Genomic DNA, 20,018 nt, shown 5'->3' with positions numbered 1-20,018 from the left:
GCCCCAGATTTGCAATTAAAAGCTGCCAGTGAGTGAGTGGAAAACAGTAATTGTAGAGTCTATACTGGTCACACAAAAGAACCCTAGTGGAAGCAATACCCTCTTTCCAGCAGCATCTAAATTCTGTGTTTGTGAGCTCAGCATTACAATCTGCAGAGTAATCAAGTAATCCAGCAGTAGCGGCAATCTCGTCTTCACCACATCAGACCATGAAATAAGTTTAGACATTTCTCCTGGCTGATCGTTTAGACCCACGGTTCTCTGACTCTCCAAACCATTCTGTGAGCTACTCTGTATCACTGTAATAAATTCATTTTCTTAAAGTTATCTAAGTCATATCATGTTGCTTAAAACCAAGAGTTCTGCCGATACACCCAATTAGCATTTAGTAAGCATCTTCAACTGGCCTTATCAGACCCTAAAGGAAACTAGATAGATAGGATACAAACTCTGTTAGTGCATATGCTTGTGGGGGAAACTGTGATGGTGTTAGAGTACACACATATGTAATAAACCATGGGAGTATAGCTAAAATTTTGCTTTTCTTATGCTAATTGTGATTTCTTCTTTGTGGATTATTAAAGTAAAATGCTTAATTCCTGAACATTTGGATCTATTTTAAAATAATTTTTGTTACTGATTTCTAACTCAACATCTCAATGGTCAGAAAGCATATTTTATTGTATTTCAGTCTTTGAAATATGTTGAGACTTGCTTTATGTACAACCATATAAGTAATTTTGTAATATAGTCTATATATACTTGTGAAAAGTGTGATTTCCATCATTGTTGCATAGAGCGTTTTATATATTTCAAATTGATCAAGTTTGATATTTGTGTTAAAAATCTTCCATGGACTTTTGGCTGGTTGTTCTACCTACTACTGAGGGAGTTGTGTTAAAATCTCCCACGATGATTGTGGATTTACATATTTATTCTTCTTTTCCTGTCAAGTTTTGCTGTATGAATTTTTAAAAACATTACCGTTTGTATGAAATCTTAGATTTATTACATTGTTTTAGAGAATTGATCTTTTAATCCTTATGGTATTTGAAACAAATTCTACAGGTAAGCCATTTGAATAAGATAATTTAACAAGGTTGCTGAATCCAAGGTCAATAGTTTAAAAAATCAATTGTATTTGTACAGACCAACAGCAAATAGGATATTCAGAAAACGATGCTCTTGATGGTAATATCTAAAAAGTGAAACACATAAAAATAAATCTAATGAGAGATACGAAGACTTCTATATGCAAAATTATGAAGCAGTACTGAGAAAAATTAAAGAATACCTAGATAAAGGGATATACCATGTTCATGGACTGAGGGACTCAACTTATTAGAGAAATCAATACTCCACATATTAATCTCAGTTTCAACATAGTCAAGTCCCATTAATTTGGGGTTTTTTATTTTTGTTTTTGTGTTTGGCTGTTATATTTGTTGCATATTTGTTTGTCTGTTTGGTTTTTATTTCTTTGGGGAGATTAACAATGGTTTTAAAATCACTGGGAAGTGTGTCCTCCTACAATTTAAAACTGCTATTCTCTTCCTCATTGATGCTTAAAATTTCATATTTAGATATACATTCTATAACTTTACCTTTCTTTGCCCCTCTTCAATCTCACTCCTCACACTTCCCTGGGAGAGGCAGCACCTTAAGGCTTGTAAGCCATTTACATTTCAGTACAAGTTTGATACAAGTTTCCTAGAAGTTTTGGTAGGAGAAGGAGAGAACAGAGATAAGAGGCACCAAAAAGGGCAAGGAAAAAAGAAAATGAGTTCAATAAAGACAACCACAGATTGGAGAAAGACCAGCCTTTTGCTATTTCTCAATCCTTCTTAGAACAGCTCTGTTGATTGACATTCAGAAAAACAGATGACTGCAGTATTTCTGCTTACTGATTTACTTTATATTCCAGTATAAGCCACTACCAATCAAGCAGTCATCATCTGCTTAATCCAAAGTTTTACTTTACAATTGTTTTTTATGTTGCTTTTTAAGTTGATATGACATCTGGATTCTAAAACATGACATTCTGTTCTCTTTTGGATACAGGAAAAAATATTTTGATGTTTGAGACTGTATGATTAATTTTCCAAATGGTGGAAAGAGTACTGGATTGAGAACAGAGATTTTAATACTTCTTAATATTTAATATGCAATCATCTATCTTTGGTAAATTCCTTAGCTAAGCAGGCTCATATTTTTCTCATTTGTAAAATGAAGGGACTCAAATATCTCATGAACCTGTTCTCAACCCCTTTAAGAGTACATGACTCTTAGTCAGATGTTCATTGGATCACTCAGCAAATTCTTTCTAAAAATAAGACAGTATAATTTTAGATGACACCTTTCTTTTAATAACATCAATTAATTTTTTCTCAAAAATTTCCAGTTAAGCAGTAGAGATAAATATCTTTTAGATATGGGGATATCAATAAAGACTGAAGTTTTACTAAGCTTACAGAGTTGAAAGTAAAAGGATAAGTATTGTTAATATCAATATTATCATTTAGAAAATGCTTTTTACATCTTTTAGGTTTAGTTCAGAAACAAATAATGTTTTAAGTCATCTCCAAATGCTCAAAGGGCAAATAATTTATTCTATATATGACAATTATAATAACACAACACTTTGATTCCTTAAGTATGATTTGTAATTCAAACTTACCCCTCATTTATTATAAAAAAAAAGTTTATTCCTTTGATCTAAATTTACTAAAATAGATATAAATTGTCTGTGTTACATAATATTTTCAAATGTAACTTCCTTGTCTTACAATACCCTCACTTGAGACAGGCAATATAATAGATGTATTATTAAAATGCCTGCTCTTTCTACAATCTAATGGTTTTCAACATGACTTAGTCAATCAGTAAATACTTACATCAAAAGTTACTGAGACCAGGGACTTCTCTGGTGGTCCACTGGGTAAGACCCTGTGCTCCCAATGCAGGGGGCCCGGGTTTGATCCCTGGTCAGGGAACTAGATCCCGCATGCATGCTGCAACTAAGAGTCCACATTCTGCAACTAAGATTCCGCATGCCACAACTAAGAAGTCTGCATGCCACAACTAAGACCCAGTGCAGCCAAAAAAATAAATATTAAAAAAAAAGAAAAAAAGTTACTGAGACCAGGGGTTTTTAAATTGTAGTTCTTGGAGTTTGGGGATTTTGTCAAGGACATTTATGAGTTTATGAAAGAGCGGAGGGTACAAATAATCAAAGCCACACTTATTTTGTATTTCATAAAGTTATTGGGATTACATGTAAAATTTTGTTTGAAAGATGGGATATGTTCTGTTAAACAGCTGGATGTCACTGACTGTACAGACGCTTTTCAAATGTAGAGGTTTATAATAATAATAATAATAATAATGCATATTGAGCATTCATTAAATACCAGGCACTGTTTGAGTGCTTAAGACACACTAACTTATTTCATCCTAACATCAATCCACTGATCATTATCTCAATTTTAAAGACGTAGAAACCGAGGCACAGAAAAATTAAATACCTGTCCCAGTTAGTAAATGAAAGAACAATAATCAAACTCAGGCTGTTTAACTCCAGTACGTTCACTCTTACCCACAACATTAATTCACTTTCTTAGGACCTCCTTAGAATAGAAAAATGGACAATCTTAAAAGTCAGAAAAAAAGAGACAAAATAGACTCAATGAAGTTTCTGATCAGAAAAGCAGCAATACAAAAGTGGTATTAAAAATATTCATCTGGTAATTAATGTAAAATAAATAATAGGAGAACCTAACTTTGGGTATTTGGGCTCATTCATTTATTAATGAATATTAACTGAGCTAGTTATCATCCTTTGTGATTAGGCTACATTAATGAACAAAGCATAAAGAAAATTCTGCCCCCTTGGACTTTCTAATGGATCCAGACACTAGTTACCTTGGCCCAAAGACCTGGCCTAGGAGGATAGCAAGGAGCCTACAGAGTGTTAGTTGAAAAAACAGTCAAATTTTTTTCTATCTAAAGGCTATGGCAGAGATAGAAGAATGAGAAAATCAGAAAGAGGGACTAGGTTTGGAGAGAAAAATGATTTTGAATAGCTATCTTTCAAGGAACAGCAAGACATCCATTTATGAATACTTAGAAGGCAATTAGCAATACAAAGTTGGGGCTTTAGTGAGAGTACATTACATGGATACCATAGCCATTTCCCACTGAGGTAATAGCCAATCCAATGGCAGGTTTTAGCTGGAAACATAAAATTCAATCAATAGTCTGATAGAGGAGAACCAGCACACAAAATACAGAAGTATGGTGAATTCCCAAAATAATGGAATGGGAAAAATCAAAAAGAAGCACTCAAACTAACAAACTGATTTGCTAAATATGTGAAAAGAGTAACAGGTAGTACATAGTCAACACAATTCCAGCAAAAAGATAAGAGTCATCTGTGAGGAGCAAAAAATCAAAGGCAATTGAGATTTTGAGGTAAATGAGACAGAAGAAAAACCTTTGAATTTGGAAATTATAAAGCCATTACTGATGTGGAAAATGAAATCTTGGTGCAATGTGGAATGAAAGCAGGGTGAAAAGAGAACATAAAGAGTTCGTATATGTCATTTGTTTTGCACATATAGTACAAGGAAGGGGAGGAGTAGACCATTAGGAAGAAGGGCATGCTTCATTTTGGTGGTAACTGCATCAAGAACACTACAGGATTTTGAAACCACAAATTAGCTGATGATTAGACAAAACTTTACTTAGCTTTGGAAAAGCTGTGCTTCAAATAGCTTACAGATAGCCCAACTAATTCCTTAGTCTTTCCACTACTATATGCTCCTTCCAAGAGAGTAATACAAACCTGTCACTTGTTTTTAATAATGCTTGCTCATTTCCCCAGCAGTTTTCTCTTAATCTACTATCTTTGACTTCCTTGCCTTAGCTTATAGTAACATTTTAATACAGGGACTATAACAATAATGCTGGACTCATTTATAATTCTATCTCTTCAAACACACTTTCTCACATGAAATGTTGTCAGGATTAATTAAAAAGAAAGTAAAGTGACAAATAAGAAAACCCTCTTTCAAAAAGATTTTTTAAAAGACCTTTGCTCTGAAAGGCAGATATGAATCACTGACAGCAGACATTTGGATATTAGCTGGGTGTAATGAAGTTCTCACACTCTTTCACTCAAGCTTTGTTTCAGTCCAACTGTGCCCTCTACAGTCTTATCAAGTGAATGAAGGTGACTTTAGCTTGAAAGGAGTCTGATAAGTCTCTGATACTCAGTCCACACTTTTCAGACAGGAAAGCAATATTTGATTCTTTATAAAAATTTCCGACCTATTTAATTTGGGGGAACTCTCTAAGATAAAAGGTAATTAAATTTAACAAGTGGATACATTTGCTTGGCTGTGTGATGACCACTGGAAAAGAAAATAAAGTTTTATATAGTCTAATTGTGTCCTTCGATACTGAAAACTATTATTAGTGACAATGTGGAATTTTACCTGAGCCCTCGAATCCTGGAAAACAGCAAAAGTTAAGATATCCCTCTGCCCTTTGTGTTGTGGAAAACAGCTTATTCCTAAGAACCACCACAGATGCCTCCTCTTGTTTACCTATGGCAATGCCAGACAAAGATATTCCAAATTGCCAGTTTTTTTGTCTCATAAATTATCATCTGAAGTGTTTATTCCTACTAATCAATTGGAACAAACTGCTTATTAATCAAACTGTAAAGTTTCACTCCTTCCTCCAGGCTCCAGAACTCGGACTCACTGTCAGACTGAGTCAACAGATAATCTCTCCTAAGAACAGGCTGACCTCAGGGTAAAATATTCTCTGATCTACCATCCACTCAAGCTACTCTTTTATCCCATTTGCCCACACCCTACCCTTAATACCCTTGTTACTTCCTCTCAAGAGAAGAAAAACCCCTTTTGATTAACCACTGAGAGGCTTGCAGATCTTAGGGTCACAGCATTCTCCCTAATACGATAGTTCTCCTCCCCCAATTGCAATAGGCCCCTCCTTGCACTTACCCTTTTGAGTAAAGTTTCTCCTTACTACGCTGCTATTGTTTGGGTTTTTTTAGTTGACATTGGCAACTGATAGAAGAAGTAAATATTGCTGCATCTGGATATATGTGATAATGGGAGACTGAAAACTCTAAAATTTTTATTTGATTTTTATTGGAGTATAGTTCTTTTACAATGTTGTGTTAGTTTCTTGCTGTACAGCAAAGTGAATCAGTCATACATATACATATATCTGCTCTTTTTTAGATTTCCTTCCCATTTAGGTCACCACAGAGCACTGAGTAGAGTTCCCTGTGATATACAGTAGGTTCTCATTAGTTACCTATTTTATACATAGTAGTTATATATGTCAGTCCCAATCTCCCAATTCATCCCACCCACCCCTTTCCCGCTTGGTAACCGTAAGGTTGTTCTCTACATCTGTGACTCTATTTCTGCTTTGCAAGTAAGTTCATCTCTACCATTTTTCTAGATTCCACACATAAATGGTACTGTACAATATTTGTCTTTCTCTGTCTGACTTACTTCACTCTGTATGACAATCTCTAGCTCCAACCACATCTCTGCAAATGGCACTATTTCATTCCTTTTTATGGCTGAGGAATATTCCATTGTATATATGTACCACATCTTCTTTATCCATTCTTCTGTTGATGGACATTTAGGTTCCTTCCACGTGCTGGCTATTATAAATAGTGCTGCAGTGAACATTGGGGTGCATTCATCCTTTCGAATTATGGTTTTCTTTGGATATATGCCTAGGAGTGGGATTGCTAGGTCATATGGTAGCTCTATCTTTAGTTTTTTAAGGAATCTCCATACTGTTCTCCATAGTGGCTGTACCAATTTACAGTTCCACCAACAGTGTTGGAGGGTACCCTTTTCTCCACACCCTCTCCAGCATTTATTGTCTGTAGATTTTTTGATGATGGCCATTCTGACTGGTATGAGGTGATACTTCACTGTCATTTTGATTTGCATTTCTCTAATGATTAGTGATGTTGAGCATCTTTTCATGTGTTTCTTGGCCACCTGTATGTCTTCTTTGGAGAAATGTCTATTTAGGTCTTCCACCCATTTTTTGATTGGGTTGTTTGTCTTTTTGATATTGAGCTGAATGAGCTGTTTGTGTATTTTGGAGATTAATCCCTTGTCAGTTGCTTTGTTTGAAAATATTTTCTCCCATTCTGAGGGTTGTCTTTTCAGTTTGTTTATGGTTTCCTTTGCTGTGCAAAAGCTTCTAAGTTTCATTAGGTCCCATTTATTTATTTTTGTTTTTATTTTCATTACTCTAGGCGGTGGGTCGAAAAAGATCTTGCTGTGGAAAACTGTAAATATTAAATGATTTGGTTCATTCAGTGAATTATGAGTGTTAATGAATACATTAAACAGTCCACAAAGAGAGAGTCCTTTAAGCATCTGCTGTGTGCTAGGGTTTCCTCTACTAGGCCACAATTAGAAAAATCTGTTTGCTCAAAAAGCACATAGGTCAGTACAGAAGACTAACATAAAAAAACATCATGAGATGCATTGATAGAAATGTACACAAAGTGCTATGTTTACATTTGATAAAGTCATTTACTATGAGTGCCTAGGGTCTATGGCAGGAAAATGATGTGACCAGAAAAGTTTGAGAGTAAAGGTGATATCTGAGAAGACCATCAAAGAATAAACACGACTCTGTCAGATGAACAAACTGTGAAGAATCTGTATTTGGCATTGGGAACAAAGTGATCACAAAAACCCCAAGTAATACCATGGTTCCTCTGGAGAGCAAAAGTAGTTGGAACTGACTCAACTGTAGCTCACATATGTAAGACAACTGAAGGGGAGCTGGAAAGATGAGCAGATACAAAGCAGCACAGCCTTTTACAACTATGAAAGTTGGGGACTGCACAACTCCAGTGGGTACCATTCATAATAATGTCAATGTGAATGACACAAGCTGGAGTTGTGTACAGCCCTGAGCAAGACCTCTGAGCAGGTACCAAATTAGTAGAGTATTTTTATGCCAAGTGTATAAGTTAGGATGCTTTTGGTAGCAAAAAAATGGAAACCCAATCTGTCTGTCTTCAACTTTAAGAGGATTTTGGAAAGAACATCAGGGCTCATATAACAGAGGAGGACCCTATGGGGCCTTCCTAGGATAGACCCCTCCCCCATATCCTCTACTTTAGCTCCTCTCTGAAGTACATAGATAACAGTATTTGATGCACATTTCCTGCTTTACAGATGCTAAAACTCCCACCAAATGGAAGGTTAACTACTTAATGACCATGAGCACATAGGCCCCAGGCCTACTGGAGCCAAAGAATTGATGACGTTAACCCCTGTGACACTGTCCTGAAACCTCACCATCAACCAAACAGAGAACTGTGCACAAGCTGATCACATACCCTGGGACTCCCCTCCCTCACCTTGCCTTTAAAAACACTTTGCTGAAACCCATCAGGAAAATGAGGCTTTTTGAGTACTAGCTGTCCAGACTCTTTGTATGGTGCCTTACAATAAAACACGGCACTTTATTTCACCACAACCCAGTGTCAGTACATTGGGTTTATTGCACGTGGATAAGTGGACCCAAGTCTGCTTCAGTGACACTCACAATACTGCTATGGGGCTTTTGCACAGCAATGGAAACCATAAACAAGACGAAAAAACAACCCTCAGAATGGGAGAAAATATGTGCAAATGAAGCAACTGACAAAGGATTAATCTCTAAAATTTGCAAGCAGCTCACACAGCTCAATATCAAAAAAACAAACAAACTAATCCAAAAATGGGCGTAAGGCCTAAATAGACATTTCTCCAAAGAAGACATACAGATTGCCAACAAACACATGAAACGATGCTCAGCATCACTAATCATTAGAGAAATGCAAATCAAAGCTACAATGAGGTATCACCTCACACCGGTCAGAATGGCCATCATCAAAAAATCTACAGACAATAAATGCTGGAGAGGGTGTGGAGAAAAGGGAACCCTCCTACACTGTTGGTGGGACTGTAAATTGGTATAGCCACTATGGAGAACAGTATGGAGGTTCCTTAAAAAACTAAAAAAGAGAACTACCATACGACCCAGCAATCTCACTACTGGGCATATACACTGAGAAAGCCATAATTCAAAAAGAGTCATGGACCACAATGTTCATTGCAGCTGTATTTACAATAGCCACGACATGGAAGCAACCTAAGTGTCCATCAACAGATGAATGGATAAAGAAGATGTGGCACATATATACAATGGAATATTACTCAGCCATAGAAAGAAACGAATTTAAGTTATTTGTAGTGAGGTGGATGGACCTAGAGTCTGTCATACAGAGTGAAGGAAGTCAGAAAGAGAAAAACAAATACTGTATGCTAACACATATATATGGAATCTAAAAAAAAAAAGAAAGGTTCTGATGAACCTAGGAGCAGGACAGGAATAAACACAAAGACATAGAGAATGGACTTGAGGACACAAGGAAGGGGGAAGGTTAGGCTGGGACGCTGTGAGAGAGTAGCATGGACATAGATACACTACCAAATACAGAATAATAGAGAGCTAGTGGGAAGCGGCCGCATAGCACAGGGAGATCAGCTCGGTGCTTGGTGACCGCCTGGAGGGGTGGGATAGGGAGGGAGGGAGGGAGGGAGACGCAAGAGGGAGGGGATATGGGGATATATGTATACATATAGCTGATTCACTCTGTTATACAGCAGAAACTAACACACCATTGTAAAGCAATTATACTCCAAAACAGATATTTAAAAAAAAGAAAAAGAAAATAATGGAGGGTTTGTAAAGAAAAGGGAAAAGCCAAAAAGTGCTGGATATAATTGAGGATTTCTGCATTAGGAATTCTGCAGCACTGTGAACTACAAGAAAATTGAGTAGGGGGATGAAGATTTAGGAATGTTCAACTTTTTATGAATTTAATTCCTTTTTTCACCTTTTTTAATGAGTAATGGTTAAAATTTGAATTCCTTTATAAATTACTTTTGGGTGATTAACTGTGTTTTTTAAAATGCATCTCTGTACAAAGACTCTCTCAAATTTATTATGGTGGCCTAAATAAATTAATACATCTTGAAGGTCTTAGTGGTAAATCACCATGTTTAATTCCAAGAGAATTTAAAAGGTAAAGAAAAATTAGTTTCAAAAATATTTTCAACAAGTTGACATTTATGAAAATTTTTGAAAGATGAGCAGCTATGGGCATACCACCTTATTTTAGCTGATGAACTAATGAATATAGACTTCACACATTTTCAAAGTACTGAACTGCCTTTTCTTCTATAGCAATCCGCAACATATACCAGGTTCAAAAAAACCAATAATCTTAAATCATGATTTCTTCCCTAAAATCCCCTTTCTACTCATTTATAAATCCTCCTTAATATTAATTTTTTCCTATCATATTTCTCAGCCTTGATTATTTCACGTATTTGATGTACAAATGTATTGAACACTTACAATATGTACAAGGTACTTTTTTTTTAAAGCTACATGTTAGTTGACTCTTTCGTGCTTGGCACTGGAAGATACACTGTTGGAAGATTCAGCCCCTGCACTCAATTTCTCACAGGTTCAAGAAGATTCAGACAAGTAAATCCACAATTCAACACCCTACTATAAAAGGTATGAGAAAGGGTTGCCCAGGGGGTTTTGATTGTAAAGAGCAGGAGAAACTATCTTTTCCTGGGTATGGGAGGATTCCTAGAGATGTTACCTGAGAAAAGGAAGATGAGAAGAAATTGCTAGGTGAATAAGGGATACTTTTTAGCTTTTATTTCTATTCAATTCTCACAAAAAAAGAAAAAGTCAAAAAAAATAAATGAAGGTATGTGACTCTCAGAGCTCCTTAGGCTCTTTGGTATCTATATTTGTAGCTGGAGATACATGTGCCACAATTATGTTCTAAGTTAAGGGAGTCTGCGTGTGTCATGCATCAAGCACGTAGCACAAGCTCATGTTAATAAAAATAGCCATTCAGGCATAATCAAGGTAGAAGAGCAACAACTCACTACATATTTACCGATACCTTTCCTCTAGTCTCCTCTCCTGTGTTCCTTTCACCCACCCAAATGTTTTGGTGTGTAAACTTTCCTCTCAAGACAATGGAGTCCACAGCATGGCCATCACAAGTTTGAGTGTTGAACAATAGGTGAGATCCCTAGTGAATAATTACACCCAGTTGGAGAAGACTAAACAGTGCTTGGAGCCAGGTGAGAGAAATAGCGTTTGGCTTATCTGCTCTGAAATAATATCTGAAAGACTCAATCCATAAAGTTTCCATATGGTTGAAAGCAAGTTGAAGAGTGAACACTGGGTCTTAACATTGTGTGTGTGTGTGTGTGTATGTGTGTGTGTGTGTGTGTATGTTTTGATTCATCAAATGTTAGGGAGAAACATTTTATGACAGAAAGAGCACTGGCCCCAGAGGCATGGGTTTAAAGTTCTGTATCTGTCACTCTCTTGACAGGAGGCTTTTTAAAAAGCTCTTGTAATGACTCACTTAATGTTTTTTTACATATGAAAAAGAATGAGCCTTTTTCAAACTTAAAAGTTTGATGATTTCATGGTCACTTTTAGTCGCAGCTTTTTAAGATTCCCCATCTAAATAAACTCTTAGGCTCCATGACGTGTGCCCAACCTAGACATGCCGAAGGGGCTTTGAAATCCTGGCCTGCTTTCAGCCAACTTTATGCATTTATATCAGCTGATTTGTTACTTGATAAAAATGTTCAGGATAATGCAGTCACTTTTTTCAATGTTGTAGAAAAGACCACTTCAGAAACAGATTACAACAGCCATGATAACGGACCGGAGTCCTGAGGCATGGAGCTGAGAATTCCATCTCCCCCTGCATGAGAGAGGCAGGTTGTTACCCTCTACAGAATCTAAGTTGGGGATTTGCTCCCTAACCCCCTAACTCTGGCTAACAGCTTCCCAGCAGCCTACCATCTGTGAATGAATCTGGACCTGCAGATTTATAGTCTCAGTTGGTACCGGGTCTTAGGATGTGGAGGACAGCTCGCTTATTATTCCCTAATGCTGCTTCTTCTCAATCTTAAGAGCTAACTCAAGATTTAGTGAATAATCTATACACACGTTACATGAGCTACTCAGACTCCCTCCCACATCGTGTCTTCCAGACTGAGGAGTTCTTCCAACTGCCTATTCTCAAACCCCCAACCTCACCCACACCTTCAGCTGAGGAGCTGCTTCCTCAGCTGCAATGGAAGGGGGAGGCTTCTGGAAGCCTTCCAGTGCCAAACGATGCAGGGGACACGGGTTCGTGCCCCGGACCGGGAGGATCCCACATGCCGCGGATCGGCTGGGCCCTTGAGCCATGGCTGCTGAGCCTGCACGTCCGGAGCCTGAGCTCCGAAGCAGGAGAGGAGACAACAGTGAGAGGCGCGCGCACAGAAAAAAAAAAAAAAAAAAAAAACCACAGGAAAGCATTGGGGCAGTAAGACGGGCAGTGGACATGAACAGGCCCTTCATACAAAAACAGAAAGACACCAGTCTGAAAAGACCACAGAATGAAGGACTCCAACTACGTGACATTCTCGAAAGGGCAAAAATACACAGACAGTAACAAGACCAGCAGCTGTCGGGGGCTTGGGGGCACTGGTAGGATGTTCTGGTAGGGCACTGGTAGGGAAGGTGGCCCCCAGGGATGTTTCAGGCAGTGAAATGGTTCTGGGTGGCACTGCAGTGGTGGCTGCAGGTCATCACACCTGTCCAAACCTGAACAGTAGGACACAGAGAGTGAGCCTTGATATAAACTACAGACTCCAGGGGAGAATTAGGTGTCAATGCCGATCCATCACTGAGATGACGCGCCACACAGGCCACAGACGTTACCAAGGGAGGGAACCCAGAGGGACGGGTATAGGAAAGCGCTGTCTGCTCGATTCTGATTCTCCTATAACCCTAAAGCTGCGCTAAAGACTGTCCACCAATTAAAAAGAAGAAACGGCTCTAAGCACGTGACAATACTCTCAACCTCATTCACGATTCAGAAAAACCCCAAGGGAACATCCATACTGCTTATCGGGGCCTAGGATGAGCGGGAACACGCCGCGGCCTCGCCCCTTCCTGTCGGGCATCGTGCTGGAGCCCAGAGTCCCCCTGACTTGACCCACCGCACCCCACCCCGCGTTTCATGCCGTCCACAGTCTCTACACATGACATCTTTTGATCAGATGACTCACTGTCCCAATTACAAGGTTTCAGTTTCTCTACAGGAAGAAACCAAAACCAGCACAGAGGGGAGGCTCTTCAGTCAAACTCAGGGTCTGCCTGCCTTCACGTCCCACTCTTCCTGACGGGAGGCCCACATCCTAAGGAAGGAGGTCCTTACCAGCACCTCAGGAGCCTCATCCAGTCCACCTCACGCTGCTCTGAGAGCCTCGCCAACCTCTGCAGCTACCCAAGTCCTGGGCACTTGAGGGCCGTCCCCCTTCCCCGAGTCACTGAGCCACGTGCTCTGACAATGCATTTAAAACCAGGCTCTCGGACTTCCCTGGTCGCACACTGGTTAACAATCCGCCTGCCAATGGTGGGCACACGGGTTCGAACACTGGTCTGGGAAGATGCCACATGCTGCGGAGCAACTAAGCCCGTGCACCACAACTACTGAGCCTGCGCTCTAGAGCCTGCGTGCCACAACTACTGAGCCCACGACCCGCAACTACTGAGGCCCGCATGCCTAGAAGCTGTGCTCCACAATAAGAGAAGCCACCGCAATGAGAAGCCCGCGCACTGCCACGAAGAGTAGCCCCGGCTCGCCGCAACTAGAGAACAAAGCCCGCGCGCAACAACAGAGACCCAACGCAGCCGAAACTGAATAAGTTAAATAGTAAACAAATAAAAAATTAAAATGAATGAATAAATAAATAAATAAAAGCAGGCTCTGCTTTGTCAGCACTCTGGAGTTCCCTATGTATCGACGGGCAGGATTCCCGAGCTCTCCTGTAATTATGTCTGTGAAGTGCCTTTCCCGAGGAGCACAGAAGCTCCTGGAAGCAGAGAATTGCTTCTTAAGATCACATGCAGAAACTGAAGACATTTGATGCTTATGTCAAAGATAAAAGACACAACACTAGATGGTGTGAAGGGTCCTCGAGGCCAAGAGCCAGGCAAGCAGGACACTTCCTCTGGGGACCCTTCCATCAGCAGAGAAGAAAATGTCCGTGGCCAGAACTGGCACTCAATTCGCTTTGAGCTGAGCAGCACCCGTGTAATTACACAGGCTCCCCAAAGAGTAATTACTCCCACATTTAAGAAAGGAGATGGCTTTTCAGGCAGGGAAGGCAAGTACAGTCTTCCCAGCTGGATGCACTGTGTCTGCTGATGGTCACGATGGAGCTGGGCCCCAGAGCTCTGCTCTCCCCTCAAACCCCCAACCTCACCCTCACCCTCAGCTGAGGAGCTGCTTCCCTGAGAACACAGAAGCCATCGGAGGGCTTCCCCACCTGCAACCCTGCTCAGCCATCCCCTCCCCACTCCAGGACCACGGGCAGCAGCTCTCCCCTCCCCCACACGCATCTACTGGATCATTCCCACTGTTATTTCTCCCATCACAACACAACACAACACAACACAACACAACATCCTCCCCGGACCTCAGCTCCTACCCCAGCTACTGTCCAGTTTCTATTTTCCCCGTCACAGCAAAATGTCTTGAAAAAGTTGGGACCAGAACAAACCCAGTTCTCCCACTCCTCTCTCCTAAGCCTCTCCGATCAGGATTTTACCCCACAGATCCATCCAAACGCATCATCGGCGAGTTAGGACCTCCCCCCAGTGCTGGGCTAGATGGTTATTGGCTCCGCGGAACGGCAACCTCGTTTGTCCAGTCACCCAGGGAACCTCTAAAGTGCTTCCCACATGCAGACAAAACGCTGTGATTAATATTTTAGGAGAAATACTCAGCGTGGAGAATACACTTGAGCTGCTGGAGGAAAGAGGTAGCGGCACAGAAAAGAAGTTTCTGTAACTACAGAAATGAACAGATAAGCTGTTTTAATGGTAGCAAGTATGGGATGAAGGAGAACGAATAAAAACCATCCAGAAGACGACATTAACAAGCCTCACACCACAACGTGGTAACAGAGGATGGAGAAGGACTTTAGAATGAACTCATTTTTCTGGGCAGGTGACAGGCTGGATGATGCAACGATGAGCCGCCAGAGACAACAGGACAAGGCAAGGGGCAGGGGAGCTGTAAATAATCATTTCTGGATCTACTGGATCTAGTCACCCGAGGTGCCCTTTGGACAAACTCCATAGAGATGCTGGCAAGTGGCTGGACAGAGGCATCTGTCTGGTCCAGGTGGGAGAACTGACAGAGCTGGAGGTGAAAAGCACCAGAGGGTGAGATCAGACGGGGTGGAGAGTCATGGACCAAGGGTGAAACGACAACACACACAGAGGGCGGAAGACAGAGTCAGTCAGGAAGACAGCAAGGAGAGATCTGTCACAGAAACCCACAGAGCAGACTCTGCAGATGGCAAGGCGACAGTGGTCTGAGGTGACGACTGGCAAATCTCCACTGCTTTGTATGCTGGATGCCAGGTCACCTCAACCGGATCAGGTTCCGTGGAGGGGCAGAACCAAGACCGCAGGCTGCACGATACAATTCAGCTGGGAAACAAGAATCTTTGCCAGAGACCTCACTGCATGGTGTGTAGCGCGACCCTCTGAGATTGTAAGAGACAAAGAGCGCAATTTACTGGAAGGGTGACAAGGCTGTTCTTCCAGATGATCCTCATTGCATCCCTCGACTGAGCACTGAAAACAATGTACCTATGTGACAACGGTGTTCTACTGAACAGACAAGTTATATGCACTGAGTGCTCCCTGGACAGCACGCTCTCGGCTTACAGGAAGCACAAGGAAGGCACCAATGTCAACACGTTAGGGGCTGTCTCTCAGGAAGGCTCGCGGCCTACAGCGGGATCCTCAGGGAAACCTTTTAACGCTCGAGAACAAAAGTGATTTGGCAGGACCATGTAAGTCAAGCAAGGGATGGTGTTTTGCCACAAATGTCAAGAACACGAGGCTTGTACTGTGGCTCTAAGAGGATCCTGGGATCTACACGTAGAACTTGCCAGAAACACTTGGTGCTGACCTGCTCCTCTACACTTTGTCTAACCACATCTTTTACCGACTCCTACTTTCCCATTTTAACTTTTGAACTATGCGCCTCCCAAGGTGTTATCACAAAAGAACAGCAGCAGGTAAATACGTAAACAGCAAAACTCACCAGAGGCTGACTCATTTTCCGCTGCTCTTGGAACAACGTGCAGGACTGTGACAGTGGAGGCGGACCTGGAGAAGGAAAACGCAGGCAGTGAAGCTACGACTGAAGCGGCTCGGGGTGCACGAGCACCCGCCCCGCGCTCCACAAGAGACACCTGTGGGAGACTCGTCCTTTCACCTTCAGAAGGGCCTGTGAGAATAAGGAGGGAGCAACCACCCTCAGGTCTGTAACTCCCACGTGACTCTGGTACCTGAGGGGATACTTTATTTTTCCGTAGCGAGTGTACACTGAATCCTATTAAAATAAACCTCCGTCATTAAATATGAAATTAAAAAACGCTTATAGTTTATCTCTTCTCAGTCTGTTAACAACTTAGATCAGAACATCCACAGGATACCCAGAATAAAGGGACACACTCAGGTGCGTTTCAGTCTTGCAATGATTTGTACAAACTTTACAAACTTAAGTGCGACGCTCGAAAACATCTTTTATTAAAGCTGACTTTAAGTGGACAGAACACCTGCCCTAGGAGTTTGGAGTCCTGTGAGCGACCCCACGTGCACACCCGGTGAGGGTCTAGGACAAGTCATCTCCCTTCTCAGGCCCCATCGCTTCCTTCCTCACCCGAGGCAGCAGGACAGAAGCCCTGCAGACTCATCCTGCACCGATTACACTGGGCGACTCCACAGGGCACAACCCAGGGGGGCGGCGGACGCTTACAGTAGACAACCAAGGTGCTGACGCGCCTTGAGACACACGTGCGAGATGCCGAGACGGCGACAGGAGGGGGAGGACGAGTAGGAGGATCGGGGTTGGACGGAGGAGAGGACGCGGCACGTCCCGGCCGAGCCTGTGGACCCTGCTCCCCCACGACACCCGGAGCTCACAAGTCCCAGGGGAGCCCCATCCGGAGCAGCCAGCCCTGTCCTCCAGCCCGGCCCCTCCACCTCCGGGAAGCGGTCAAACCCTTCAGGTGGCTCTACCGCGGGGCCCGGGGCGGGCTACCCCAAGCCCTGCTCTTCAAGGGCCGCAAGCTCCACAACCAACTACAGGCCTGCAGACGCAACACCTACCCCGTCGGGACTCGCTCACCGGCCCCGGGCTCCCGAGGCTCCGGTCCGGGGGCTGCTCCTCGGGCGCGCTCCTCTCTCGGGGTCCCTCCGCTCCGCCTCCCGAGACCACTGGGCCAGAGGAGCCGGCTCTGGGCCCACGTCCCTCCCGGGACCTCGCTTGGCCCCGCGCTGCACATGGTCGGGCACTGCACCGCTGCCGGCCGCCCGGCCACTCCGGCCCAAACGCGGGCTCCGCGGCTCGAGCTCGGAGGTCACAGTTCCAGCCTCCGCCCGGCCCACGCGAACCCTCGCCCGCACAGCCAGCTCCCGCGGGCTGCCGGCCGGCCCGGACAGCGTACCGCCCCGCAGGCCCCCGAAATGCTCGCCCGCAAGAGGCCAAGACGGGGGAACGACGGCCAGCGACGACCTAGGCACGCACAGGAAGCGAGGGCGGGGCGGCGACGGTGCGCGTGCGCCAACACCCACAAATCATGAGGCGCACCTGCGCAGGCGAACGCCCGAAGTCCGCCTGCCAAAGCCCGCCAGGAGCACGGGACAAGTACCCGGACTCCAGAAGCCTCCCAGAAGTCTCCGTGCCGTCAAGATAGTGAACGTATGAAATGTCTCCTTCTCATCTGGCGCTCAAGTGCTGCTGTGCTGCGAGGGTGTGCCGCCTGGACCAGGGACTCCATTGCCCATTTGTCTTCACTCCTGTTAGGGATCAAGGAAAGGTGTGGCCTCAAGTGGGGGCTGTGTGATGGTCTCCAGGCTCCCTGGTCCTTTCCCGGCCCTGGGACATTTCGGGTTACATCTGAGATTCCCCCACCACCAGGAGAGGGGAAGGAGGGTATCATGTTCGCTTAACTGAAACGCTACAACTTTCATTCAAATCCTAGAATACAATAAATGCCCAGCCATGACACAAACTAATATTGCCCACGGAAGGAAAAGAAAATAGAAACTGTAGCTGTTTAGATTACACAACCAACGCATTAAAAACTGTACGAAAATCAGAACGTACACACAAACCGAAAACAGAAAACAGATACCTGGGATCTTACCTCTTAAAGAGGATACTGTTTATGTTAGGTAAAAATATCATTTTTCAAAAATGGAATCAGAAGGGTAATGATTTATCACTATTTATCACTGGGGGTGAAATAATATAACTGTGTTCTTGGCCAACTGTTCCTTAAAAGCTGCTAGGGGAAAAGGTAAAAATAAAATCTCCAGGGACTTCCCTGGTGGTCCAGTGGTGAAGACTCCTAGTTTCCACTGCAGGGGGCACGTGTTTGACTCCTGGTTGGGGAACTAAGATCCCGCATGCTGTGCAGCACAGTCTAATTAATTAATTAATTAACGAACACACAAAATAAAAATAAAAAATCTCTCGCCAACCGAGAAAATCCTCTCCACAAATGTAGAGAGAAAGAAAACGGTTTTACTGTTGAATAACCATTAAACCAGACTGTGCTGTGCACCCACAGGTGAACCACTAATGTTTGTGCAAATGAAATCAACCTCACCTTTTTTTTTTTATAGCTCAGCAGATAAAATCTGTTGCATACAGGTTCTCAAGATAAACGGGAACTTGCCTCATGGGAATAGACTTGACACCACCATAAAAATGGCATACATTCTTTCAGAGTACATCCTAAATTCACCTGGTCATCTCGGTGGTTGTCCATGCTAGTTAATACCCTTTATCCAAAGGAGAAAGAAGACTTCTCCTATGTCTACGACAAGCACGTACTTATAGCTCAGAAGAAAGTGCCTAACACCTAGCCTAAACTCCCCTGGTGACAGAGAGATAAAGAAGATAGCTCTCAGGTCCTTAACATAAACATTCCTGGGTTGTAATGCTGGCAAGAGACTGATTTAGCTTTTAAAAAGATTTAGATACTTACGAAAGGGACAGAGGAAGTATTTCTATTACAAGCGTCTTGAGGAAATCCTCTAAAAACGGAAATAAGAAGTGATGATTCATGCAAATGAATAAGCACCTAACCCATTCCTGATTTCCCCAGCTGAACTGCCACATTAAATGAATCCTGCACAAAATGTGTGCTTCTCCAAAACTGCTCTTGGAAGTGGCTGCTTAGAGCCACGAATGGTCTTTTCCAGTTCTTGCTGCTGCTGACTGTGGCCTCTGCCTGAATTCTCACCGATGAAATGCTGCTTGTGTGGGAATGACAGCAACCACACCTCCTCTGAGCCTGAGCCTGGCAAACCTCCAGGGCGCATTTCTCGCATTTTCCAAGTTCACCACGTAAGGACATCAGCTACATGGAGTACCTTGCTGGGAAGCGCCTTGGAAGGGCAGTGCGCCCATGAGCACGCCACCAGGCCTCCAGTTCTCACCTCACCCACGTGCACTGACCGTGTCTCAGCAGAAGACTGGGGTGGCCTGTGAACCTCAGCTGCTGTGCCCACCTCCACACCTCACTCTATCCCTTCAGCCCAGAGACATGCTGGGCTCCCCAGCCCCCTGCCCTGGACACTCTCTGGAAGTCTTTCTATTACAAGTTGTCATGAGGAAATGCTCTAAAAAAGGGAATAATAAGTACGGAGTCATCCCAATGAACAGGATGTCCAGCAGTGAGCTGATGTCTCTCACGACTCACCCCTCTCTCCAAAAGGCGAAAAACTGTCATTTCATACATTTCCCCCTTTTT

At 42.9% G+C, this 20,018-nt stretch overlaps 1 protein-coding gene across 1 annotated transcript in view; it reads right to left on the bottom strand.

Annotated features, from left to right (window-relative positions):
- LOC308610184 (uncharacterized protein) overlaps positions 1 to 17,677 on the bottom strand; it is a gene marked incomplete at its 5' end in the record, with an annotated part of 111,713 nt that extends 94,036 nt beyond the window's left edge. The window contains 2 exons of the mRNA XM_081259424.1: positions 16,295 to 16,359; positions 17,365 to 17,677. Of these exons, the coding sequence (XP_081115550.1) occupies positions 16,295 to 16,359; positions 17,365 to 17,677 (378 nt within the window). The remainder of the gene's footprint in view (positions 1 to 16,294; positions 16,360 to 17,364) is intronic.
- Between the last annotated feature and the right edge of the window lie 2,341 nt (positions 17,678 to 20,018).

Source organism: Mesoplodon bidens (genome assembly GCF_964165515.1).
Source record: "Mesoplodon bidens genome assembly, contig: HAP1_SCAFFOLD_846, whole genome shotgun sequence".
NCBI classification, from domain to species: Eukaryota; Metazoa; Chordata; class Mammalia; order Artiodactyla; family Ziphiidae; genus Mesoplodon; species Mesoplodon bidens.
This window is presented reverse-complemented; position numbering and strand designations above follow the sequence as displayed.